Source organism: Amblyraja radiata, chromosome 10, assembly GCF_010909765.2.
Source record: "Amblyraja radiata isolate CabotCenter1 chromosome 10, sAmbRad1.1.pri, whole genome shotgun sequence".
NCBI classification, from domain to species: domain Eukaryota; kingdom Metazoa; phylum Chordata; class Chondrichthyes; order Rajiformes; family Rajidae; genus Amblyraja; species Amblyraja radiata.
Window position 1 is genome coordinate 15,457,175 of NC_045965.1, and position 25,799 is coordinate 15,482,973.

Sequence of the window (25,799 nt, forward strand, 5' to 3'; positions counted from 1 at the left end):
GTTTGCCATTTCAGAGATGTGCTTACAAATTGCCGAAAATGGAAACCAAACATTCTGGAGTCTTTGATATTTTGGAAGTGTCGACATAACAAAAAAGAAAGGCAGGGGCGAAATCTTCAATAAGAAATGATGAGACCAATACTGCAGTGGAAAATGATTTTGGCTGAGAAGTACAAGATGTTGAATCAGTTTGGGCGGAACACAGAAATAGCAAGGAAATCATGTCATTAGTTGGAGTGTGTAAGAAAGAACTGTAGATGCTGGTTTAAATCGGTGGTGGACACAAAATGCTGGAGTAACTCAACGGGTGAGGCAGCATCTCTGGAGAAAAGGAATGGCCGACATTTCAGGTCGAGACCCTTCTTCAGACTTTTCTCCAGAGTCATTAATTGGTGCTCTACAGATCTCTAATGCAGCTGTATTATAGGATAGACTATAAATCTGATAATAATGTTACTCCAGTAATTATGTTTGAAGCCAAATTGGCAAATCAAAACTAAGAGCCTTGAGGAAGAATTCATAGTGTATTCAAGGCAGTTTTTTGGAGTAAAATATTTTGGGGGAAAATGTGAGAGCAGATTATCTTCGACCTGGTCATGTGTAATTAACATTTGTTTAGTAATTTTAACATAAGCGGTCTCTCTAAGTGTGTGATGAGCAGGAATTTCTGTCAGAAGATCTGGATGCCGTGAATCTTCCATCCCAGAGAGTTGTAAAGGCTGAATCATTTTATATATTCAAGATTGAGATAAATAATTGGTCTGTAGGTGCCTTGAACATAATAGGGAATAGGCCTGGTTTTCGAATCTAATGGAAAGGCAGCCCACTGCTGCTATTTCTTAAGACTAGAAAATATAAATTATTGGAGATAGAAAATAGAAATTAATTTCTTATGGGATGTTTCAAGAACATTAGAAATAGGAGATGGGATATGTCCCATGGCCCCTTGGACCTGCTTCATCATTGATTAAGATCAAGGGAGACCCAAACCTACACTTTCCTCTGTTCCCTAAAACCCGCAATGTCCCCATGGGACTAAAATCAGTCTACCTTGCTTCTGTATTTATTCCGTGAGTCAGATTCAGATTCAGATTCACATTTATTGTCACATGCACCAATTAAGGTACAGTGATATTTGAGTTACCATGCAGCCATACAATTAAAAGAACACAACACAATTAAAAGGAACGATAGTGATCACTGTGATGGAAGGCAATAAAGTTCAGTCAGTCCTCCTTTTGTTCACCCGTGTTTGGGGCCTTGACCCTCCGCGGTCGCCACTATGGACGGCCCGATGTACAAGCCCTCACGTCGGGATGATCGAAGCTCCGATGTCAGGATGGATGGAACTCACTCCGCGGCTTGGAGTGCCTGAATCGGCCTCTTCCTTACCGGAGACCGCGGCTTCTCGATGTTATAGGCTGCAGGCAAGTCAGCGGTCGGAGCTCTTCTCCGGCGATCCCCGGCAAGGGATCCCTGGCTCCCGGATGGTAAAGCCCAACAGCTCTCTTGTGTAGAGAGAGGAAAGATTGGTTACTCTTAATTTCCAAAAAATATTTTACATCTTTATTCATGATGGAAGAGAATGAAACGTCTCTGCAATAGTAGTTGGAAGGGACGGAGAAAGTTAAAGCTACCAAAATTTAATAGGTTAGCTTCAAAATGTAAACAATTGTTTTAGGGATTTAAAAAAAAAAAATGTATTTCAGTGGAAAGTTAACTTTTGTCCTACATGAACTTGTAATGCCAAGTGTTTATTAAGCCAATTCTAAAATTTGGATATGCATATACTTGAACTGCAATGTTTATTTGCATCTCCTGATACAGAAATACTCAACCTTTTTTTCATTAGAAACAAAGAGTGTCCCACCTGCAGGAAAAAGCTGGTCTCAAAGCGGTCACTACGACCAGATCCAAACTTTGATGCGCTAATCAGCAAAATATATCCCAGTCGAGACGAGTATGAGGCCCATCAGGAGCGGGTGCTAGCCCGGATCAGTAAACACCACAACCAACAGGCTCTGAGCCACAGCATTGAAGAAGGGCTCAAAATGCAGGCACTTAATAGGTAAGGAACATGCAACATCCCGTACTCTGTAAATCACATTGAATTGTCTGGTGGAGGCTCATATAACCATAGCGATGCTAATGAACAGTTTGGAGAAATGCCATGCAGCAATGTGGCAGCCGGTTTAATGAATTTTAATAGTTGGAAGAAGGTGCAATATCCCCAGAAATGCTGGCCAGCAGGCGTGTTTGTGTTGTGTATTGACAATATCTCTGACATCCGTCTACCAAACAAATGAAGAGTTAATTTGCAACTTCAGACCTGAATGGTAAGAACTTGGATTTTACTTGCTATTCTTAGTCACATTGTGGCTTTCATAATGAGTTGGAGATTTGCACAAAGAACAAATGACATTTTTATTTCTTGGATTAATTTTCCAGCTGGCATGCCGTACAGTGCAGTGTATAACATGAGTCAGAACATAGAGAACAGTACAGAGGAATAGATGCAGGAAAAGAGAAATGCTGCAGAGTAACAGAGCTTATGGAGTGAAATAGCAAAGAAATAATGAGGTAGGGAGTGGAGTGAAAAGGCATTGTTTTGAGTCGTGGAGAAACCAGGGCAGGCGTGAAAAAAATGTATTGTTGGATAAATCAGAACAAAAAGTAGGTGTATTTAAAAATTGCTGGTTTGTGGAAGAAATGTTTAAATATTTTTTGCTGTTATAACCCAGAAATAGGAAGAAAGGCAATAAAGATGTTAAGAATGCAAAACAATTGACTAATTGAAAATTGTTCTTATGGATTTGTCAAAGATCAGCTATGATCATTTCGAATAGCAAAACACTCAAAGGTTAAACAGCCTACATTTCTTCACTTCCTGAAATGATCTTTCACTTAAGACAGACACAAAAAGCTGGAGTAACTCCGCGGGATAGGCAGCATCTTTGGAGAGAAGGAACGGGTGACGTTTCGGGTCGAGACCCATCTTCAGACTTTCACTTGTTTTGCTGTCATGCAAAATTAAACCCTTCAGTTTGAGTTCCAAATTAAATCCCTCATAAAACAGCGGAGTTCCTAATTATTTAACAATTAGAATGAAATGCTAATGTGCACTGCAGCATCTTTCTTTGCCCCCTTTAGGGCCTGCTAAACTTACATGCTTAAAGCTTTGTTTATTTAGCTTTGGTGTTCAGTTACTTATTACAGCAAAATCTTAATTGATGTGAATGGCCTGGTTAATTTCTATACAGCTTTAATAGTATTCATTGTTCCTCCACACAATGCCAGGCGTACTTAAGTCAATATTGAGCAGCATTACTTAAACACGGGCATACTTTAGAGTGATTTAATAGCATCAGCAAGTTTCTGTTAATAAAATTCAATGCTGGCTACAGAAGGCAGTGCATCTGATTATCAAAGATAAATGAACTCACAGTTGTAACAGGGGGTAAGTCCACAAAAAACATTGTTCAGAGAAATTGTTTTTTTTCCTTTGCACCATTCATTAAATATGACCTTGGGCTGCACTTTTTTATATTGCCAATAATGGAGATGGTGTTCTAGAAATGAGAAGCTGGGACAAATGTTAATATGGAAGATTCCCAGTGACAAACTCACGTCCTGGCCACATCTTTTGCGAGCTGGGCCACTTTTTGCAGAACCTGAGGGACAATTGTATTGTGTGGGAAGGAACAGCAGATGCGGTTTTACACTGAAGATAGACACAAGATGCTGGAGTAAATCAGCAGGACAGGCAGCATCTTCTGGAGAGAAGGAATGGGTGACGTTTTGGGACGAGACATTTCTTTCTTCATTTTTGGGGAAGGGAGAAGCAACTGAGATCCGCTCCCACCTTTCACACTTGTATTGGCTTACTAGACTAAGTGGGACCCGTTGGGTCCCATGTTCACTTGGGAGGGCTGGTCCCCCGACACAATATTCCACCTCTCCACCAATTCCAATATTGGTGGCCAGTGGGGAGGCTTTCTGGAGTGCTGGTATGGGTTCTTGGGGTGGCAGCTCAGTCCCTCAAGCCTGATCTGCTGGCAGCTCACTCACGGCTGGTGGGCTGGCAGTTGACTCATGACTATTCCTTGAAATTCCATTTCAAGCAGGGTGTAAGTCCACCAAATTCAAATCCATGTTCCTACCATTTCAAGCAGGGTTCAAGGCCACCAAATTCAAGTGCAGTTTCTTACCACTATGAGCAGGGTGCAAGGCCACCAAATTCAAGTGCAGTTTCTAACCACTTCAAGCAGGGTGCAAGGCCACCGAATTCAAGTGCAGTTTCATACCACTTCAAGCTGGATCCAAGGCCACCAAATACAAGTGCAGTTTCATACCACTTTCAGCAGGGTGCAAGGCCACCAAATTCAGTGCAGTTTATTCCACTTCAAGCAGGGTCCAAGGCCACCAAATTCAAATGCAGCTTCATACCATTTCATGCAGGGTGAAACCACCATAAAACCACACAAAACACCAAACTCACAGTTCAGTAGACATTCAGTGTGTTCAGTTGATTCACAGCTCAGACAGAGTCATGACCTCTCCCTCCCCCATCATGCAGAGACTGAGCCACACCCACACTTCCGGGTTTTATAACCCCTCCCCCTCCCACCGGAAAAGATGTGGCTTTCAGGGCGTGATGGACAGGAGAGAGATTCTCAACATTTTTTAAACACTAATAACACTTTTATTTTTCATTGATGAGAAGAATTCTCTGCACCTGCTCAGCGGAGGGGGGACTGAGTAAGATGGCCAAAAATCACAGCCGTAAGTGTAGCGTTTTATCTAAAATCAATATACAGTGCAAACAGGAAGTAAGTGCATTTGCAGTAGTTCCTTTTCACTTCAAGCCAAAGCATCAAAGCCGCCATTTGCAGCAAGTAGTGCCTTTCAACCTCAAGCCAAAGCACCCAAGCCACCATTTGCAGTAAGTAGTGCCTTTCAACTTCAAGCAAAAGCACCCAAGCCACCATTTGCAGTAAGTAATGCATTTCAACTTCAAGCCAAAGCACCCAAACAACCATTTGCAGGCAGTGCCTTTTTACTTCAAACAAACCATATTTTCATTTTCAAACCACATTAAGGGTACTCAGTTGTGTAGACATTTGTTCAGTGTTATTCACAGCTCAGAGAGACGTGACCCTTGGCTTCATCCATCTTGCAGAGTGAGTGAGGCACACCACTTCCTGGTTTTGTAGTCCCTCTCCCTCCCTCCAGCAGGGGCAGCAGAGAGAATGGTGATTTTTTAAACTTCAAGCCAAAGCTCCCAAGCCACCATTTGCAGTAAGTAGTGCCTTTCAACTTCATGCCACCATTTGCAGTAAGTAGTGCCTTTCAACTTCAAGCCAAAGCATCCAAACAACCATTTGCAGGCAGTGCCTTTTTACTTCAAACAAACCATATTTTCATTTTCAAACCACATTAAGGGCACTCACAGTTGTGTAGACATTTGTTCAGTGTCATTCAGAGCTCAGAGGGACGTGACCCTTGGCTTCATCCATCTTGATGAGAGTGAGTGAGTCACACCACTTCCTGGTTTTATAGTCCCTCCCGCTCCCTCCAGCAGGTGCAGCAGAGAGAATGGTGATTTTTTTAAACTTCAAGCCAAAGCTCCCAAGCCACCATTTGCAGTAAGTATTGCCTTTTGAACTTTAAACCAAAGCTCCCAAGCCACCATTTGCTGTAAATAGTGCATTTCAACTTCAAGCCAAAGCACCCAAGCCACCATTTGCAGTAAGTAGTGCCTTTCAACTTCATGCCATCATTTGTAGTAAGTAGTGCCTTTCAACTTCAAGCCAAAGCACCCAAGCCACCATTTGCAGTAAGAAGTGCCTTTCAACTTCAAGCCAAAGCACCCAAGCCACCATTTGCAGTAAGTAGTGCTTTTCAACTTCAAGCAAAGCACCCAAGCCACCATTTGCAGTAAGTAGTGCCTTTCAACTTCAAGCCAAAGCACCCAAGCCACCATTTGCAGTAAGAAGTGCCTTTCAACTTCAAGCCAAATCAGCCGCCACCATTTGCAGTAAGTAGTGCCTTTCAACTTCAAGCCAAAGCACCCAAGCCACCATTTGCGGTAAGTAGTGCCTTTCAATTTCAAACAAAGCACCCAAGCCACCATTTGCAGTAAGTAATGCCTTTCAACCTCAAGCCAAAGCATCCAAGCCACCATTTGCAGTAAGTAGTGCCTTTCAACTTCAAGCAAAACACCCAAGCCACCATTTGCAGTAAGTAGTGCCTTTCAACTTCAAGCCAAAGCTCCCAAGCCACCATTTGCGGTAAGTAGTGCCTTTCAACTTCAAGCCAAAGCACCCAAGCCACCATTTGCAGTAAGTAGTGCCTTTCAACTTCAAGCCAAAGCTCCCAAGCCACCATTTGCAGTAAGTAGTGCCTTTCAACTTTAAGCCAAAGCTCCCAAGCCACCATTTGCAGTAAGTAGTGCCTTTCAACCAAGCCAAAGCATCCAAACAACCATTTGCAGGCAGTGCCTTTTTACTTCAAACAAACCATATTTTCATTTTCAAACCACATTAAGGGTACTCACAGTTGTGTAGACATTTGTTCAATGTTATTCAGAGCTCAGAGAGACGTGACCCTTGGCTTTATCCATCTTGCAGAGAGTGAGTGAGGCACACCACTTCCTGGTTTTATAGTCCCTCCCCCTCCCTCCAGCAGGGGCAGCAGAGAGAATGGTGAATTTAAAAAAAACATTAATATCTCTCTGATTTGTCATCGATGGGAAAAATCCTCCGCACCCTAAGGCGGAGGGGGGCTCTGGGCGAGGTGGCCAAAAATGACGGCCGTAGGTGGCGGCGTTCTGTCGGAAATCGCAGCACAGTCGGCCAAAAGCGGTCAAGATCAGAGATTTAGTAATATAGATATTGTTGGTAGCTAAACGTCACAAAGTTGCTTTTTGAACAATTGCCACTTCGGTACATTGCCAATCCTGTGGGGGGGAAAATTCCGGAATTGCAAGTATCAGCAGCCTGTGCGCGGATTCTAATGTGCATCTAATTAGGTTGTTTCAAAAACAGGATTGACTGACATGGATTAGATCAGAGGTGAGGTGAGGTGAAATGGCATGTCGATGCCATTTAGATAACAATGTATGATGCAGTAGTACAAAGTACATGTATCGAGGCAATCAATTAGTTTTATAGTTAAGATTGTCCTCAGCCTCTCATTTGGAATACCAACATGTCAGTGATATTAGGTCATTAACAAATCATTTTGTTCATCAATAAGACCCGGCGACTCTTTTGCTGTGTCCACCAAGGCCTGCTGGATCGCCCGGTTGCTAACCATTTTAACTTCCCTTCCCATTCCAACACTAACCTTTCTATCCTGGGCCTCCCGCATGACCAGAGTGAGACCACACACAAACTGAAGGAGCAGCACCTCATATTCCGCTTGGGGAACCTCTCACCAAACCTTTCCCTCCTCTCCCCTCCCCTAGGCCCCATCTGGACTCCCACCTATTTCTCCCTCCCCCCTCACCCCCGACTACATTCTGCCCTCTGACTTCACAATCCACAAATCTTCGAATCTGGCTCACACCTTCCTTTCTTACCTCTGCCCTTTGGTCCAACTATCTACCTATCAAAAACCCCACTCGCCTGGATGGATCTATTCCCTGTAATGCTTCGTCCTGCCTCTCTCCTTTTCCAGCTTTCTTCTGTCCTCCTCCCTCCCCACCCCCCAACTTGCAATCAGTCTCAAGAAGGGTCTCAACCCGAAAGGTCACCTATCTATGTTCTCTTGAGATGCTGCCTGACCTGCTGAGTTACTCCAGCACTTTGTGACCTTTCGTGTATTAACCAGCATCTACAGTTCTTCATCACGACATCTTAAGTTTCTATGATATGTTTCTCAAAGCTGCAACAATATTATATTTCTAAATAGGCAAACAATGTCTTTGATGCGTGCCATACTATATTTGTATGTCATGGAGTCGTATGGAAGCAGGCCCTTTGGCCCAGCTTGTCCCTGCCAACCAAGATGCCCCATCTAAATAGATCTATTTGCATACATTTAGCCCATGTCCCTCCAATCCTTGCTGCAGTCACCATAGACTATGATCCTGTCTTCATCAACCTTCAGGGAACCATATAATTACACTCCTAAATCCTTCTCCTCCACAACACTCCGGCAGGGCCCTACTGTGGGCACTTTGAATGTCCTGCCATGGATTGACTTCCCAAAAGGTAACACCTTGCGCATATCTGAAATAAATTCCATTTGTCAATCCTCGGCCCACTTGCTCAGCTGATCAAGTGTTGTACTTCCGGTGGCGCTGGTGCCAGCTGCCTCCACCTTCAGCCTCCATCTTTTTGTTTTTTCGTTTTTTTTTGTTATGTTGAAGTGTGTTTTTTATGTTTTTTTTAATGTTTCAATGTGGGGGAAGAGGGTACGGTAAGGGGGATACCGTCCTTCAGTCGCTTCCTGGAGAGGACGCGACTATTATTCGAGTCGCGTCCTCGCCCCCCCCCCCCCCCCAGCGGCCTACCTACTGGATTGGCGCGGCCTTTCCTGTTTGGACCGACCAGAGCTCCAGCAGCGGCGGGACAGCGCTGATACATCGCGGGGCTGGCGATGCCTTACCGGGGATCGCCGTCTGGATCCCGGAGTGCTGGGCCTACGACACCGACATCCTGGAGCTGTGGTTCGCGGAGCTCCCAATGCGGGCGGCGCTGACAAACATCGTGGGGTCCTGCGACTCTGCCCGGCTCGGCCTGCGGACTCGGGAGCTGCTGATCGGGAGGTCCGGGCCGCTGAGGAGGATTTTCACCATCGGGGTTCGGCGTCGGCGTTCCATCAGCCCGGCGAGAGGGCCTGAGCATCGGGCCGCCCGGGGTGGCGACTGCGGGTGCTTGGAAGGCCCCGACCACGGGTGAACATCTGGGAAGATCAGAGGGGAGGCTGGCTGGATTATGGTGCCTTCCTCACCTTGGTGCCATTGTGTTATGTTGTGTGGACTTTCTGTGTTTGTGCTTTTTTTTAAATTCTATTTTATTTTTAATATGTTTTATTATTTATTATTTATTTATTTTTATGATACTGACTGTAAAGGGAAATTCATTTTGTTGTCTCTAATTGAGACAATGACAATAAATTTGAATACAATACAATACAAAAAAGTTCCTGCTGTAATTCTTGATAACCATCTTCACTGTCTCCAATACCATCTATTTTAGTGTCATCTGCAAACTTACTAATCATGCCTTGTACATTCTCATCTAAATTGTTGAGACAGACAACGAGACCTAACATGAAGCCAATTATGAACCCAGTTAACTAACTCACCCTGGACCCCGTGCAATCTACCTTTCCCGAGCAGCCTACCATAAAAGAATCAAGTAAAATATTGTTGTGGATTACTTTCGGGTAATTGTCTGCTGAAATGAAGAGGAAAAGTTCTCTTTTTTTGTAAACACATTCTATTTTTACCATCTCTGAGCCGTGAGCAATGAGTCATGTTTGATAATATCCTGTGTTTGCTGCTGCTAAATCAAATTTCACTGTAACTTAATTGGTACACGCGACAATAAAATACCTTTTTGAACCAAGCTGTATGGAAATTAGTCAGTATTATCTCTCAAACAATCTGGGCAAAGAAGTTTTGCTGGGGGACCTTCATGGGTTCGGGTGCATCCGTGGAGTGAAAGGGATAGATGATTTTACAGATTGGGACTTATTAGCAGAATCTGATGTAAAGAAAAATTTGCACCAGTATTGTACTCACAGGAGACCCTGGACTACTGTCGTTGGGCTTCTGTATGCAATTTAAATGCTGGTGATTAAAGGGAACTTGAAATGATGGCGGTTAAATAAAGCAGTAAACTACAGTCTCATACATGTTGAAGTGTGTGTATCAGGGCAGGAAGCACCATCCTTTGATTTAGCAGTACGAATGCTGCCATTAAGCCCAAGCTAAGCCATGTGATTAGCATTAGTAATTTCTCATCCTAAATCTTTTAGGATTCTCTTTTGTCATTTAACATGATTTCTTTTCCAGATGTGTTGTGAAGTCTGACAATTTGAATTGCTGAAGTGGAAAGTTGATTCCAATTTTGTTATTTTCATATTTTACTCCCATAAGAGTTTGAAGGCAGTCTCTCCCTCACATTTCCTCGCTTTTAAAAAAAGTTATGAATCCCATTAAATTCTTATTGCATTGCATAGGATTACCGTTGAAGTCCACAGATCTGGGTGAATAAGCTTCAATGTATTAAAAACACATCAACATTGCAAATAACCACGTGTGCCTTGGAATCCCTCTAGCTTTGTCTTATCAACACTTGGAGTGTTTAAAAATTCAATTTTCTCTTTTGAAAAGAATTATTGATTATTTGAAGCATTGTCTCTCTGTTGCGAGAAGAACTTAACTAGTTGAGCTATTTTGTCCTCTGTAATTGTAATCTTGGTGAATCATTTGTTCTTGGTAAGCTCCTCTTCACACCAGCGTGCTGGATTTTTGTCTCTCTGGTACAGAGCACAGAGGGTAAGAAAGCACCAGGCTGAGAATGGCAGTGGGGCAGAAGATAATGGTGACAGCTCACACTGCAGCAATGCCTCCACCCACAGTAACCAGGAGGCTGGACCCAGTCAGAAACGTGCAAAAACTTCCGATGATTCGGGTCCTGATCTTGACACTACAAATGAGAATGGAACAGGAGACCCTGATCCAGTGACTGATGGAACCAATGAAATTGAGCTGGTTTTCAGACCGCATCCTACGCTTATGGAGAAGGATGAAGTGGCACAGACCAGGTATGCAAATGCGAGGGATTATTGTTATCCAGCAAATTGGATTGATTCTGAATGTTAAAACAAAATGACAATGGAATGCTGACAGTCAAAGCAATTTTCTAAAACTATACATCAAGCTGGTTACTAGTGGAAAAAGAAAGATCTGAAATATTATATATTGAAGGTTCCTGCTCCACTGCAAAGAGTGCTTGCAGTTCTGATTATTAAACCTGCAAACAATTAAAATATGAAACTACAGTTTGTAATGTAACCAAGGCAGACTGATGAAGAGAGGCAGAACTATGCAAGACGAGGTTAGGAAATGAAGTGAATTTTGAGAGGACTAATGGAAAAATACATCAGTAATTAATGCGGGTTTGAGAAGTGTGGATGTGGCGAGATGCTTTTGTTGAAGTAGACAAACATTTAAGTGCTATAGGAATTTGATAAAGTGTTTAAAATGCAAATTGATTGCACTGTAAAATGAAATGAATTGTAAAAGGAAACGGATCATGTTGAAATTCTGGAAACACTAGTTTGACGATCTGCACCAGTCTAATCAGCATGGGAAGGATGCGAAGGGCATGGGAGTTAGCCATGAATCACTGCTTTGGATTATGTGAAGGGATTTACTTTTTCTTTATTTGTTTACGGGACATTACTGGTATTGTTTATGGACGTTACTGGTATTTATTGTGTATCCTAATTTTCCATTGATATTAGAAGACAGTCAGAGTTTATCATGTTGGTGGATTTGGAGTCACATTTAAAGCTAAATCGGTAAAGATGGCAGATATCCTTTCTAAAAGAATGTTACCAAGCTACATGAGTATCGGAGCAAAGAGGTCCTCCTGCAGTTGTACACGGCCCTAGTGAGACCACACCTGGAGTATTGTGTGCAGTTTTGGTCTCCAAATTTGAGGAATGACATCCTTGCTATTGAGGGAGTGCAGTGTAGGTTTACAAGGTTAATTCCCGGGATGGCGGGACTGTCATATGTTGAGGTAATAATAATAATAATACATGTTATTTAATGGCGTCTTTCAAGACACTCAAGGTCACCTTACATCACATAATATAATGTAATAAACATACAATATGACACGTTAGAAGCAGGAAAAATGTTCCTGATGTTGGGGGAGTCCAGAACCAGGGGCCACAGTTTAAGAATAAGGGGTAAGCCATTTAGAACGGAAATGAGGAACCACTTTTTCACACGGAGAGTTGTGAGTGTGGAATTCTCTGCCTCAGAGGGCGGTGAAGGCCGGTTCTCTGGATACTTTCAAGAGAGAGCTAGATAGGGCTCTTAAAGATAGCGGAGTCAGGGGATATGGGGAGAAGGCAGGTACTGATTGTGGATGATCAGCCATGATTACATTGAATGGCGGTGCTGGCTCAAAGGGCTGAATGGCCTACTCCTGCACCTATTGTCTATTGTTTTTAGCTTTTAAATAATAGTTTTATTTAATTCATTCATCTTCTCTGCCATGGTAGAATTTGAACTTGTCTCTCTGAATGAATGGTCCACAACCCTCATGATCTCCTTGTAAACAGAGAGATCGTATCCACTTTGTTATATGGACATCTGCTCCATTTATTTATTTATTTCAGCCAGAGCAAAGGAAGAGCCATGAAGGTTGGTCTTCCTGGGGCAAGGAATTGTGCACAATTAGTTTCTCATTTAAACTAATATTGGAAATTACATCAGTGGAAACGTTTTTAGGTTTGTCTTTGGTGGTATGCGTGATCACTTATTCTACCAATCCATGCTATCTAAGGCATTCTAAGTCTGGGGCTAGGTACCGAGTGGTATCTTCTCCCAGCTGTGTGGGTGATCTCAGGAAAGAGATATTGGTAGAAAACTTGAATTAATAGTGAAAAGTGTTTAGCAATGTTTAGAAAAGTGTACTAAACTTTTAAAAGAGTGGAAAATTTGTGCCTGGAAATTCCGATACTGCATTCTGAGTGTTTAACTGTGCTTATATTTTTGATTTGGTAGAAGAAATCGTGAACGTAAATAGTATGCAAACAATCATGAGTTACTTTTTCCTATGACTTTTTCTTTTAACCAAGGCAGGTCACAGTTGGTGTTCAGAGGATTGTGGGCCGCACACCGGTGTCAAGAAAGCGGTAAGCGGTTTCACTGCGACCAATTTCTCCATAACCTAGAAGACATTGCCAACAACTGTGACATCTGAACCAAGTTCAAGTTTATTTGGATTCCCGGTCTTTGCTGTCTACTGCAAATAAATGATGTCTGAAATATCAAAGTGCTATGTTGCTGGTTTACAAGCAGTAGTCAACATCGTACAGACTTGCATGTTTATTGGTTGACTGAGAATGTAATAGAGACAGAAGGAACTGCAGATGCTGGTTTACAAAAAAGTGCAGATCAGCCAGCATCTCTGGACAATGAACAATAGGTGCAGGAGTAGGCCATTCGGCCCTTTGAGCCAGCACCACCATTCACTGTGATCATGGCTGATCATCCTCAATCAGTAACCCGTTCCTGCCTTCTCCCCATATCCCCTGACCGCTATATTTGAGAGCTCTATCGAACTCTCTCTTGAGAGCATCCAGAGAATTGGCCTCCACTGCCTTCTGAAGCAGAGAATTCAACAGATTCACAACTCTCTGGGTGAAAAAGTTATTCCTCGTCTCCGTTCTAAATGGCCTACCCCTTATTCTTAAACTGTGGCCCCTGGTTCTGGACTCCCCCAACATCAGGAACATGTTTCCTGCCGCTAGCGTGTTCAATCCCTTAATAATCTCATATGTTTCAATAAGATACCCTCTCATCCTTCTCTCCCATGATGCTGCCTGTCCCACTGATTTACTATTTCTGACCTATTTGTGGCTATCTTCGGTTTAAACCAACATCTGCAGTTCCTTCCTCCAACTCCCCTTTGCAACGGTTTCCTCGACTTCTTAACCAACAGACCACAATCAGCAGTGATAATAGGTGACAAATCATCCTCTATGATAATTCTGAACAATGGTGCCCCAAAAGGATGCATGCTCAACCCCCTACTATATTCTTCATACACTCATGACTGTGCAACATCGGGAACATTTTTCCTGCATCTAGCCTGTCCAATCCCTTAAGAATTTTACATGTTTCAATAAGATCCCCTCTCATCCCTTCTAAATTCCAGTGTATACAAGCCCAGTCGCCCCATTCTTTCAACATATGACAGTCCAGCTATCCTGGGAATTAACCTCACTCAATAGCAAGAATGTCCTTCCTTAAATTTGAGTCCAAAACTGCACACAATACTCCAGGTATGGTCTCACCAGGGCCCTGTACAACTGCAGAATGACCTCTTTGCTCCTATACTCAACTCCTATGAAGGCCAACATGCCATTAGCTTTTTTTAACTGCCTGCTCTATCTGCATGCTTACTTTCAGATAACATGGATTGGCTAACTTTTGGATTGGGACCCTTCTTCAGCCTTACTGCATCCACTCCTACACTTCCTCTGACAGCTCATTCCAGATATGGACTATCTTCTGAGTGTAAAAAAGTTGCTGCTGATGTCCATTTTAAACCTTTCCACTCTTGACTTAAGCCTGTGCCTTATGGTTTTAGAATGCTCTATACTGAGAAAAAGGAAAGCGCATGTTCCCTGACCAGTTAATATCTGTTCGTACAATGGATGATTTTATTTGTGAAAATTATTATATACTATGTATATTATTTTTATAGGTAGATACACAAACATGAATATATGCCAATATGACCCAATTTGCATGTCTTGGAGCAAATGGGTGGGAAAGAAAAGCTATGATTACTACCAAGACATCAGCATTTATTAGTTAGGAACATGTAAAAACTTAATCACATTTGAATTCCTCTAAGATTTCGAAATAAGGAATGTATAAACGAGGAGTGCTTAAGGAATGAGTCTGCAGAAGGTTCCGGACCTGAAACATTCATGGTCCCTAGGGGTGCTACCTGAACTGTTGATTTACACCAGCACTGTGTCTTTTTTTCTTCTAAGATGTCAACATTTTAAGCACATCATTTTTTCTTCGAACTATTTCTGTCCATTGCAAATAACCCAGTCTCAATAAAGTGAGCGTTGGAGTCATTTCTACAGAGTGTCGTTTCTGTTGTCGTTATCTGTGTAGCTTGAAGTAGATTAAGTGATTTCAAACCAAGTCCATCAGAAGTTCTATCCAGTTTTCCAAATATAAGCTCCATGCCGACTCCAGCTGTTTACCACATTAGGAATTAGTGTTTGTGTGGGTGCCGACTGCATGGCTTCATGTCTTGTATTTGTTTGGTTTAAAAGGTATATTAAAACAACAGGAAATGCCACTGTTGACCACTTGTCCAAGTATCTGGCGATGAGACTAGCCTTGGAAGAGCTCAGGAAAAATGAAGAAGCAAATCCAATGAATGTGGAGACGGTCAGTGAGAAGCAATACACCATTTACATTGCAACGGTGAATGGCCAGTTCACTGTAAGTATCTGTCCTGCTTTGCAAGGGAAAGTCAATTGTAGTTTATTTAAGACCAATGGGAAAACCTCACATTCAGTATAAATATGGGGGAGAGTTGATATGGGGAGAACTGGAAGATAAAGGATTAATATTAAACAGAAAAGTTTGGAAATACTGAGCAGGTCAGGCCTCGCCTGTGAGAAAAGAAAAGAGTTAACTTTGCAGGTCGGAGATTGAATTGAATACATTTTATTAGCCAAGTATGTATACATACAAGGAATTTGTCTTGGTGCTTTGCTCACAAGTAACAACACGATATACAGTAAACAATGAAGAATAAAACATTATAATTTAAACATGTGAAGAATGAAATAAAATACCAGAGCAAAAGGAGGCTACAGACTTTTGGTTGTTGAGTTGAGCTACTGCTCGTGGAAAATATTTGTTTTTATGTCTGGCTGTGGGTCCATTGTTGTTACTAGAAAGGAGAGAAAAGAAAAGATGCAGGGAGGGTGGGGTTGTGGGTTTATCTATGATGAGTAAAACTAGGCTGATGTATGCTGTAAATTAGGTTATCTAGTCAAAAAATGAATGGGAGCAGTCAGGGCATGACGACATAGAACAGCACAGCACAAGAACAGGCCCTTTGGCCCACAGTGTCTCTGCTGAACAGAATGCCAAGACAGACTTGTATCTGCCTGCACATCATCCCTCCATATCCTTGTGCCTATCTAAAAGCCTCTTAAACACCACTATCATATCTGCTTCCATCATTACCCCTGGCAGTGTGTTCCAGGCACTCATCACCCTCTGTGTTTATATATTAAAAAACAACTTTGCTACACACATGTCCTTTAAACTTTGTTCCTCTCACCTTAAAGCTACGCTTTCTAGTCTTTGATATCTTCATCCTGGGGAAAAAGGTTCTGAGTGTCTACTCTTCATTTTATAGACTTCCATCAACGTAGACCTAACAAGTCCTAGACAAGTTAGACAAACGAACATAAACGGTAAAAATAAGTAAGACATGCCCTGTAACTCAAGCTAGGCTTGTCCTCCACTTCCAGGGGGGAGAAAGAAGAAAAATAAACAAGCTGAGCCAATGTCACAGATGGATGGCTAAAATTTAATGTACATGATTTTCATTGTCAAAGAAAGGATTAGTGTTTCATTTGTGATTCTGTATGAAGGTTAAAGTTGCAATTCCAATAAATAATGTCACAATAACAGTAATTGCTGATGCTTTCCTGGACTTGAGAATAAATTCTATTCAAATGTATTATATTCAGCTCTAATTTCCTTTAGTTTAGAATGTACCTTTGTGACACCTTAATGTGTAGGGAGAGGTGGGGGTCGAAGAGGCGATCCTTGCTCAATCCTGTAACTCGGTTGACGTGAGCCTTTCTTTCCTTTGACGTTACCGCTGTTATAGCATATTGGAGAAAACATGCATGTGCTGCTAGTTATGTATTTCCTGTTGTCTGGGAAGAACTGCATTGTTGGGCTACTTCCTCAAAAATGGTCATCCTCAACTTTATTCCACCTGATTTCTAAAACACTTTGCACATCGTGGAGAAGAACAAGTGAAAACCTGGCTGAAGACTGAGTATTTTGTTAGCAGAGAAAGGAATAAAAGATAAATCACTCGAGGGAGTTCTATTGATGTAGAGACTGCAGATACTGAAGCAGATAGAGTGGAGAATAAGACAAAGGTGAGTATTCAAGTAGCAATGGCCAGGATAGACACCATGGGCTGAAGGTCCTATTTCTGTGTTGTATGACGCTGAATCTACAAGCCAGAAGGATGCAGGAGACCTTAGAGTTAAAGATGGTTGTTGAAAGTTGCTGACGTTGGAGTTCTCAACATGTTAAAATGGTTTGGATAGGAGAAAATAGTGGAACTGCGTTGAAGGTTGTCGGCTTAATGCAAGATAGAATGAGGTTAAATACACCTCGATTGGAGGGTGAGACCAAGGAGGCAAGAACACAGGAGAATCCTCTCCATTGCTAATGGGGTATTTATGGTTTCATGGATAAAGAGGGAAAGGAATTGTTGACTGATAATTCAAGAGTGAAAGAAAGCATCTTGTGAACATGTTGGATACAAGAAACAGTTGTAAATCAAGCCATGAATGCCCACTGAAAGTGTAAAGAACAACTTCACCACTAGCCCAAATATTTGGCCATTCATCAATATGGTGGGTCTCATAGGTTTGTCTGAGTGTAAACCTAGACATGCCAGAGAAAGCACAGAAACTGTGTATGAGAATGTGATGGGAATAGGGAACTGCTAATTTGAGTAGTGGTAAAATCAGTAGGACTCATGGCAAAGCATTATTCTTATGAAAACTTGTCATTGTAGATTCTTTGGCCAGTGATGTGCCCACTGCAATCCTCTTATAGAATATTGCATTTGGGGCCGTTTTAAAAAACTAACTAATGTGTCATGGCTCAACAGTTACGCGGCTTTGATTTTACTTTGTATCTGAGACTTTTTTGTCTCTTTAGCTGCAGATACATTATTTTTATAAGTAGTCGAGCCATGTTGTAGCAATAAGCCAATCAGTCATGGATTTTTAACTCATTATAAAGTCAGCCACAATCCTTGCCTGTTTTGCTTTGGCTTTTATCACAAAAGCTGAAAGTGAGACTGCGTGACGATTACGGGAGGACAAGGAAAGCATTACAATTGGAGACGGTTATTCAAAACATGCATCAAAATGAAACCTTGTCTTGAATGCAGAGGAGGAGGTAGCAAAGTCACCAACTATAATGGTGAATAAGGTTCAGAAGTGGGAATCTGGGCCAAAGACATGGAGGATGGCAATTTTTATGCTATTCACTTCAAGAAAGGAAAGAAAATAAGCCAAGAAATGTAATTTGAGGTTAATTTTCCCAAGATCTTGACAATGAGATGGAAATGGTGGCCATATCTACAACAAGGCATGAGGTTGAATGGGGCACAAAAGCATTTGTAAGGCCACATAGCTTGAGTAAAGTAACAATACAGATTTCTTTCTGAGGTAATTTAACAGTTGCAAACCAAGAATCTGAAGATTTTGATTCATTGTCATCAATCAGGCTTTTTAGTTTAGAGATACAACATGGAAACAGGCTCTTCGGACCACCCAGTCCGCGCCGACCAGCGATCCCTGCACATTAACACCGTCCTACACACACTAGGGACAGTTTACACTTATACCAAGCCAATTAACCTACAAGCCTGTACTTCTTTGGAGTGTGGGAGGAAACCGAAGATCTTGGAGAAAACCCACACGGTCATGGGAAGAACGTACAAACTCCGTGGGTACAGCACCCGTAGTCAGGATTGAACCGTGCCACCATTCTTGGTGTGTTAATTCAGTGATGGGTTCTTGCAGGATGCATGATGCTGATCTCTGGTTTATGTTGCAGTATTAACGTTTGTTACCCAAAGGGGTCTGGTGATGATGTTGATCTCAGTGCATGCCTAAGTTCATCATTCCGGAGTTGGATCTTGCTGAACTCAGCAATGGGATGAGAAGAAACCTGTTATTTTAAAATATTTTTAAAAAGATCAAAATGTAAATGTTAGCAGCTGCAGTTGCTTTATGAAGGATCTATAATATTTACTGTAAAGATGGTTCATGATTGTGGCCTTCTGAGAGTTTTGTGAAAATTATTATTGTCCTGTTCCCTTTCAGCTCCTGAATGGTTCTTTCTCACTCGAACTTGTTAGTGAGAAGTACTGGAAGGTCAACAAGCCAATGGAACTGTATTATGCACCAACCAAGGAACACAAGTAGACAATGGCATGAGATCCGTATCAAATAAATGGAGATGGTGCTTTTGATGGTAGTGATGTGTTTGTCTTCCATGCAACAGCAACCACTATCAAGAGATGTTCTGTTGAATAAAAACTTGCCACATGTTCAGATTTACAGATCTGTGACATGCAAATTCACAACTGAAACATCGCAGGCAAAAGGACAGTGTCCCAAAGGGTTCCTTTATCCTGTCATAATACTGTGGACAGCAACTCAAATCCAGGAAGTAGAAGTTTGTAGCGTGCTGCGTCTCAGTTTCTTGGTTTATGGAATACATAATAGGGCAATAGATCAATTTTCTTTTGTCGCTATCAAATTTGCAAATTTATTGTGAAATTCTCAATTTTGCAATATGGTTTTGTTCTTAAATTATTTTCTTCTGGTCATGCACCTCCCAGTTGTCACTGCATGCTGAGGTATGATACCACAGCACCATTGTATTCCTTCAATGAAGTGACCATTTTTCACATACAAATTGAGTCACTTTTGACGATGGAGGTTGGAGAGACTATATCACAGCCACGTCAAGTCCTTTTGCTTCGACCACTTCCAGTAGAAGCCCCTGCAGAGCATTGAAAGGTGTCGACCCCTGTTATTTCCTCTCTAACTGAAGGGTGCAGAGGCTAATTGTTGTGGCTCAAGCTGTGTCCTGGCTGGATGCAGGGCATGGCTGGGCATTGAATCCGGGCCGCTCTATGCAGTGTAATTACCTACGAAGTTAGTGGGAGGAAAACTAAATTATTTACTTTGAAGGCAAGTGTCCTTTTAATATTGGAAAGCTATGTTTTCAAACAAACTTCTACTATTCCAAAATGGAGTACTACAGGACACCAATGCATTGCAAACACAGATAAATATATTTTCAGTGTCTTTCTGATTTAAAAAAAAGTCATTTTTTCATGTGAAATGTAAAATGAGTATTTATGTTGTCAATCAAGTACTGGTAGTTATACCGTGAAATTATGCTGTATCTGGGCATCTACTACTTATTTGTACACTTATCAAATTGAAATTAAATAATTGTTTCTTTACTTGAATAATTGTCTTGCCATTTATTAGACAATGCAAGCACTTGTTTGCGACCTTATTGATACATTTCCAGTGTAATCTTTAATTAACCCAGAAGAGGATCTTCTGATAACCCTCATATAGCCACAGTAAACTCTCGTTTAAATGGAATTCTTTACAACATATTTCAGATATAGCAGACAGACCTGCCATTGCTACCCCAGCTTGACCCCTCTCTCCGGCTGCTTACAGTTCCGGCTTCTGACGCCAACCTGACTCACCAGGTGCACCAGCGAGCCTTTCTTCACTCACCACACGATCTGGTTGAAGGGGATGTTGTAACGGCTTGCGTTGTAACCACTGGGGTCAGCGCTTGCTTCGGGCCGCTGCAACGTGCTTGGTCACCATGGGGCTCCCTCCCTTCTCATCAGCTGCCGCTTCCTCCTGTCAGCTACTTCTCACTCCACCACCACTGCCTCCTCGTCCTTCTCCCATTGCTGTGTCCACTCAGCCTTATCCCATCCCTCCACCGCCACTTTCTCCCCTGAAGAGGCCGACATTCTCCACAATGGAAGCAGCAGCAGGTGAGAGGACAGGGAGCCCCATGCTGACTGAGAGCATCCCATCGTAGGCCTGCAGAAAGTGCTGGCTCCAGGGGCCACAATGTGAAGCTGCAAGAACAGGCCTTTCACCCGACTGCTGTAGCTCATCAAGAAGGGCTCACTAGTGCAGACCAACGCCATCGGTGCCTGGTTTTAGGGTGAAACGACACAAAGTACTGGAATAACTTAGCAGACTGAAAGTCTGAAGAAGGGTCCTGATGCCAGCTATCCATCTTCTCCAGCGATGCTGCCTGACCCTCTGTTACTCCAGCACTTTGTGTCCTTTTGTGTATTAGCCATCATCTGCAGTTCTTTGTTCCAACTGCATACAATGATACCTTACTCGGTTATAGTGGACAATCGGCAATAACGGACATCACTTTCCACCCCCCTATGGCCCGTTATAATGAGGTTTACTGTATTTGACTTTCAGCAATGCTCACCAAGGAAGGTTCATGTCTTGATTTTTCTGCACCCATGCAAATCTTGTTGATTTAATCGACTTTACTAACTTCCACGCTGCCTTCAAATTCACTTGAACTATCTCTGACTCATCTCTCCCCTTTATCGATTTCCTTGTCTCCATTACAGGCGGCAGACTATTGCGACTGATGTCTACTACTAATCCCACAGGTAACTTAACACCTTCTCTCACTCTGCCTCTTTCAAGGACACAAATCCATACTCTCAATCAGTCTGAAGAAGAGTCTAGAGCCAAAACGTCACCTATTCCTTCTCTCCATAGATGCTGCCTCACCCGCTGAGTTTCTCCAGCATTTTTGTCTACTCTCAATGTTACTGTCACCACTGCATCTGCTCCAAAGATGAGGCTTTCCACCCAAGGACAAAAGAGATTACCTCTTTCTTCAGTAAATATGGTTACACCCCCGCTGTTGTTGATTGGAACCATGACCCATGTCTCATCTGTGTTCTTTGCTTGCTCCCCCTCACGCCTCTATACAGAGCAAGGATAGAGGTCTGGTTGTGAAACTGTGAAACCTATACCTATACAACCTATACAACCTATACAACTATACAACCTATACAACTATAAAACCTATACAACACATAATCCTCCGCCATTTCCGCCACCTCCAACGTGACCCCACCACTCGCCACATCTTCCCATCTCCCCCCATGTCTGCCTTCCGCAAAGACCGCTCCCTCCGCAACTCCCTCGTCAATTCTTCCCTTCCCCCCCGCACCACCCCCTCCCCGGGCACTTTCCGTTGCAACCGCAAGAAATGCAACACCTGTCCCTTCACCTCCCCCCTCGACTCCATTCAAGGACCCAAGCAGTCGTTCCAGGTGTGACAAAGGTTCACCTGTATCTCCTCCAACCTCATCTACTGCATCCGCTGTTCTAGATGTCAGCTGATTTACATCGGGGAGACCAAGCGTAGGTTGGGCGATCGTTTCGCCGAACACCTCCGCTCAGTCCGCAAAAACCTACCTGAACTTCCGGTGGCTCAGCACTTCAACTCCCCCTCCCATTCCCAATCCGACCTCTCTGTCCTGGGTCTCCTCCATTGCCAGAGTGAGCAACAGCGGAAATTGGAGGAACAGCACCTCATATTCCGTCTGGGGACCTTGCGTCCTTATGGCATTAACATTGAATTCTCCCAATTTTGCTAGCCCCGGCTGTCTCCTCCCCTTCCTTAACCCTCTAGCTGTCTCCTCCCACCCTCCCATCCGCCCGCCCTCGGGCTCCTCCCCTTTTCCTTCTTTCTCCCACCCCCCATCAGTCTGAAGAAGGGTTTCGGCCCGAAACGTCGCCTATTTCCTTCGCTCCATAGATGCTGCTGCACCCGCTGAGTTTCCCCAGCAATTTTGTGTACCTAAGGATAGAGGTCTACTGGTCCTCGCCTTTCACCAGCCTCTGTATCTGGCACGTCATTCCAATATTGCTGCCACCTTCAACATGGTCCCACCACCAGGCACATCTTCATGTCCCCACTTCTTTCTGCTTAACATCGGGACCACTCCCTCCACAACTCCTTGGTGTGCTCCTTCCTTGTCATCTAAACCTTGCCCTTCCCAGGCACTTTTCCTGCAACTGTAGATTAAACCCTGCCCCATTACCCCTCTCACTTCCATCCATGGACACCGGGTGAGACAGAGATTCACATACGCCAGTCCTGTCCCAAAACATCTGTCCATTCTCTCCACAGGTGCTGCCTGACCCCCTGAGTTCTTCCAGCACTTTGTATTTTGTTCAAGATTGCAATGTCTGCAGTTTCTTGTGTCTGTGACTCGATTTTTGTTGGTGGATGAATAGTTTCAGTTTGGCTTAATCATCAAGAGTGCTTACGGTACTTGGGCAATTTAAATTTAATAAGCAAGTAATCTGAAACTTAAGATGATATCATTAATGGTGATCATGAAACTGCCGCCATAATAAAAAGCCACCTGGGGTGCAATAAACTCCTTTAGAGAAGTAACTGCGTACTTTGCATTTTTGTATGCACCTTCAGAGCCAGCTTGACCAAAAATAGCCGAGCAATCAATACCATTAAGTCAAACTGCAGAACGGGTGTCGAGGGTTACGGGGAGAAGGCAGGAAAATGGGACTAAGAGGCAGAGATCAGCCATGATTGAATGGCGGAGTAGACTCGGTGGGCCGTATGGCCTAATTCTACCCGTCTCACTTGTGAAGCACCAAATTCAGACATTACGAAGGTGCAGATGCTCAAGTAGTCCTGCTTGGTCTACCTACACCCAGGCAGGGTTAAGTCAAAATTGACAGACCTATTCGATGGACGAGTCAAGCAGCACATTTATATGTGAAATTCACGTAGTAAGCGGCAGAATTTTCCATCATCGTTCCTGTCTATATTTTATGTTATTAGGATGAAACCACCAGAAATGGCAACCGCTAGTCAAAAGCTGACTGTCTGAAATGCCAAACAAAGCTATGCAACGTGTGATTTGGCATTTGTGATATGATGAATTTGGAAATATTAGCACTGGAGTGTGCCCATGAAGGACTTGAGCATGGATAAAGCAACCGCTTGTTGATTGCTTCTGACCATGTAGGATGCTATCTGGAAGGGGCACTGATGGTGGCTCGGTTTCTGTCACAACACATCTAATTGTAAGTAATGGCAGCCAGTTAAACAGCTAAAAGGGGAAGTTCCATGAACATTGTCACCTTCGGTGATTGCAGACCCTAACACCGTAGTGCCAGAGAAGACTTGAACACTTGCAACCATCTTCAGCCTAAAATGTGAAGTGGATAAGCATTCTAGCTGTTTCCCGAGATACCCATTGGACTGAAGCTAGTCTACGGCCCTTTCCATTCACAAATCTTCAAGGGAAGAAAATCCTGAAACAAATGAAAGACTGTAGGATGCAATAACCTCCCGGCTTTCACACTAAAGACACGGACCCAGGCCAATCCAAATCTCCAGCCAAGCTGCAACACTGGCATCCACCTGCCATTATGGAAAGTTGCCAAGGTTTTGCTGACCGCAGGATAAATCCATCCTTCCCATTAGTCTTCATTTGAGCAAGTGATGGAAGGTGCTTTAAAACTGCTGTTAATCAGTACTTAAATGTTACAGTAGCTGTTCATCACTGTGCAGTTTGGGTTCTGCCATCACTATTTTATATTGGACTTCATTACCACCTTGTTCTCACCCATACTCTCTTTCACCTCTAGCCAGATGTCACACAAGTTACTGGCTGCACTTACGTGCAAATAACACCTGCAGGCACAGCTTCCCAAACATAAATCCCCAAGCCATAGTGGGTGTAGCAGGCAGTTGAACATGACAGCGGCAGCGAAGCTCGTTAGAAGCAGGAAGCTGTGAAAAACCATTAGTGTCACGCTGACAAAATGAAGACTAGCTGCTTCAAAATGGAAAATCATGTTTGTCAAGTTTCTAATTTGGACTGGACAATCCATTCATTTCAGATGAAGTCCACAGATTCCTAAAATGGAAATTGCTTGCTAAATTTTAAAAACAAAGCTACTTTTTCTACTGAGTAAAGATAGACACAAAGTGCTGGAGTAACTTAACGTGGCAGGCAGCATCTCTGGAGGAAAAGGATTGGTGACGTTTTGGGTCATGTCCCTTCTTCACACCTGCTGAGTTACTCCAGCACCTTGTATCTATCATTGGTATAAACCAGCTTCTGCAGCTCTTTGTTTCTATTATTTTTCTAATTAGTTTTTATGCATTAATGTATTCATGAACATTTTATGACCAGATGAAAACTCATAAGGATTATTATATCCTGACAGTGATTGCTCCATCCTGAATAAATCTTTACTAAGCTGCATGAGATGAAGTTCTGATATTCCCTCATTTCTCAGCTCTTTCAAGGTACTCCAGAAAACTAACCTAGTCCTCAACATTTGCTTATTTGATCTGATATCAGCTTTGATGGCAATAGGGTCAAATTTTGTTTCCGAATGCTCATGTGAAATATCTTGAGATATTTACAGTGTTAAAGGTGCAGCATAAATCCAAGTTGTTGTCATCCGAAGTTCAGTTTGTGATTGGAAAAAGGTGGCGGACTTCCATTGGGAACCTCACTCTTCAGCCAGGAGACCCAGAACTGATGGTCACTCTCAGTTCAGTTTAGTTTATTGTCGCGTGTGCCGAGATACAGTGCAAAGCTTTTGTTGTGTGCTAACCTGCCAGCGGAAAGACAATAAATGATCACAATCGAGCCATACAGTGTACTGACACATGATAAGGGAATAGCGTTTAGTGCAAGGTAAAGCCAGTAAAGTCCGATCAAAGATAGTCTGATAGTAGATCAGCAATGCTCTCTGCTTGCGGTAGGATGGTTCAGTTGCCTAATAACAACTGGGAAGAAACTCTCTGCATCTGGAGGTGTACGTTTTCACACTTCCATACCTTTTGCCCGATGGGAGGGGGGAGAAGAGGGAGTGGCCAGGGTGCGACTCATCCTTGATTATGCCTGCCTGAGGATGTGCTCTCTCACGGACCATTTGGCACGTGACTGCTCCCCCTGTTCTAGCATATGCGGTCATTGTATCTGTCTAGGAGTTCAGTTGAAAAATCTCTTTGTCATATTGCATTATCAACATAAAATTAAATACTGTACATTGATGTATTGTATGTGTGTTATCTAACCTGTCTTTTTGCATCATCTTTCACGTACTTCCCTCTAGCCCAAAGCTGACTATGAAACATTAAACAA

General features: G+C 42.8%; 1 protein-coding gene across 6 annotated transcripts in view; it reads left to right on the forward strand.

The window, feature by feature from the left end:
- rnf2 (ring finger protein 2) overlaps positions 1-20,051 on the forward strand; it is a 51,628-nt gene extending 31,577 nt beyond the window's left edge. For all 6 annotated transcript variants that reach the window (XM_033028162.1, XM_033028164.1, XM_033028160.1 and 3 more), the window contains 5 exons: positions 1,853-2,068; positions 10,504-10,782; positions 12,835-12,891; positions 15,058-15,229; positions 18,892-20,051. In XM_033028162.1, the coding sequence (XP_032884053.1) occupies positions 1,853-2,068; positions 10,504-10,782; positions 12,835-12,891; positions 15,058-15,229; positions 18,892-18,993 (826 nt within the window). In that variant the 3' untranslated portion in view covers positions 18,994-20,051. The remainder of the gene's footprint in view (positions 1-1,852; positions 2,069-10,503; positions 10,783-12,834; positions 12,892-15,057; positions 15,230-18,891) is intronic.
- Positions 20,052-25,799: the final 5,748 nt, after the last annotated feature.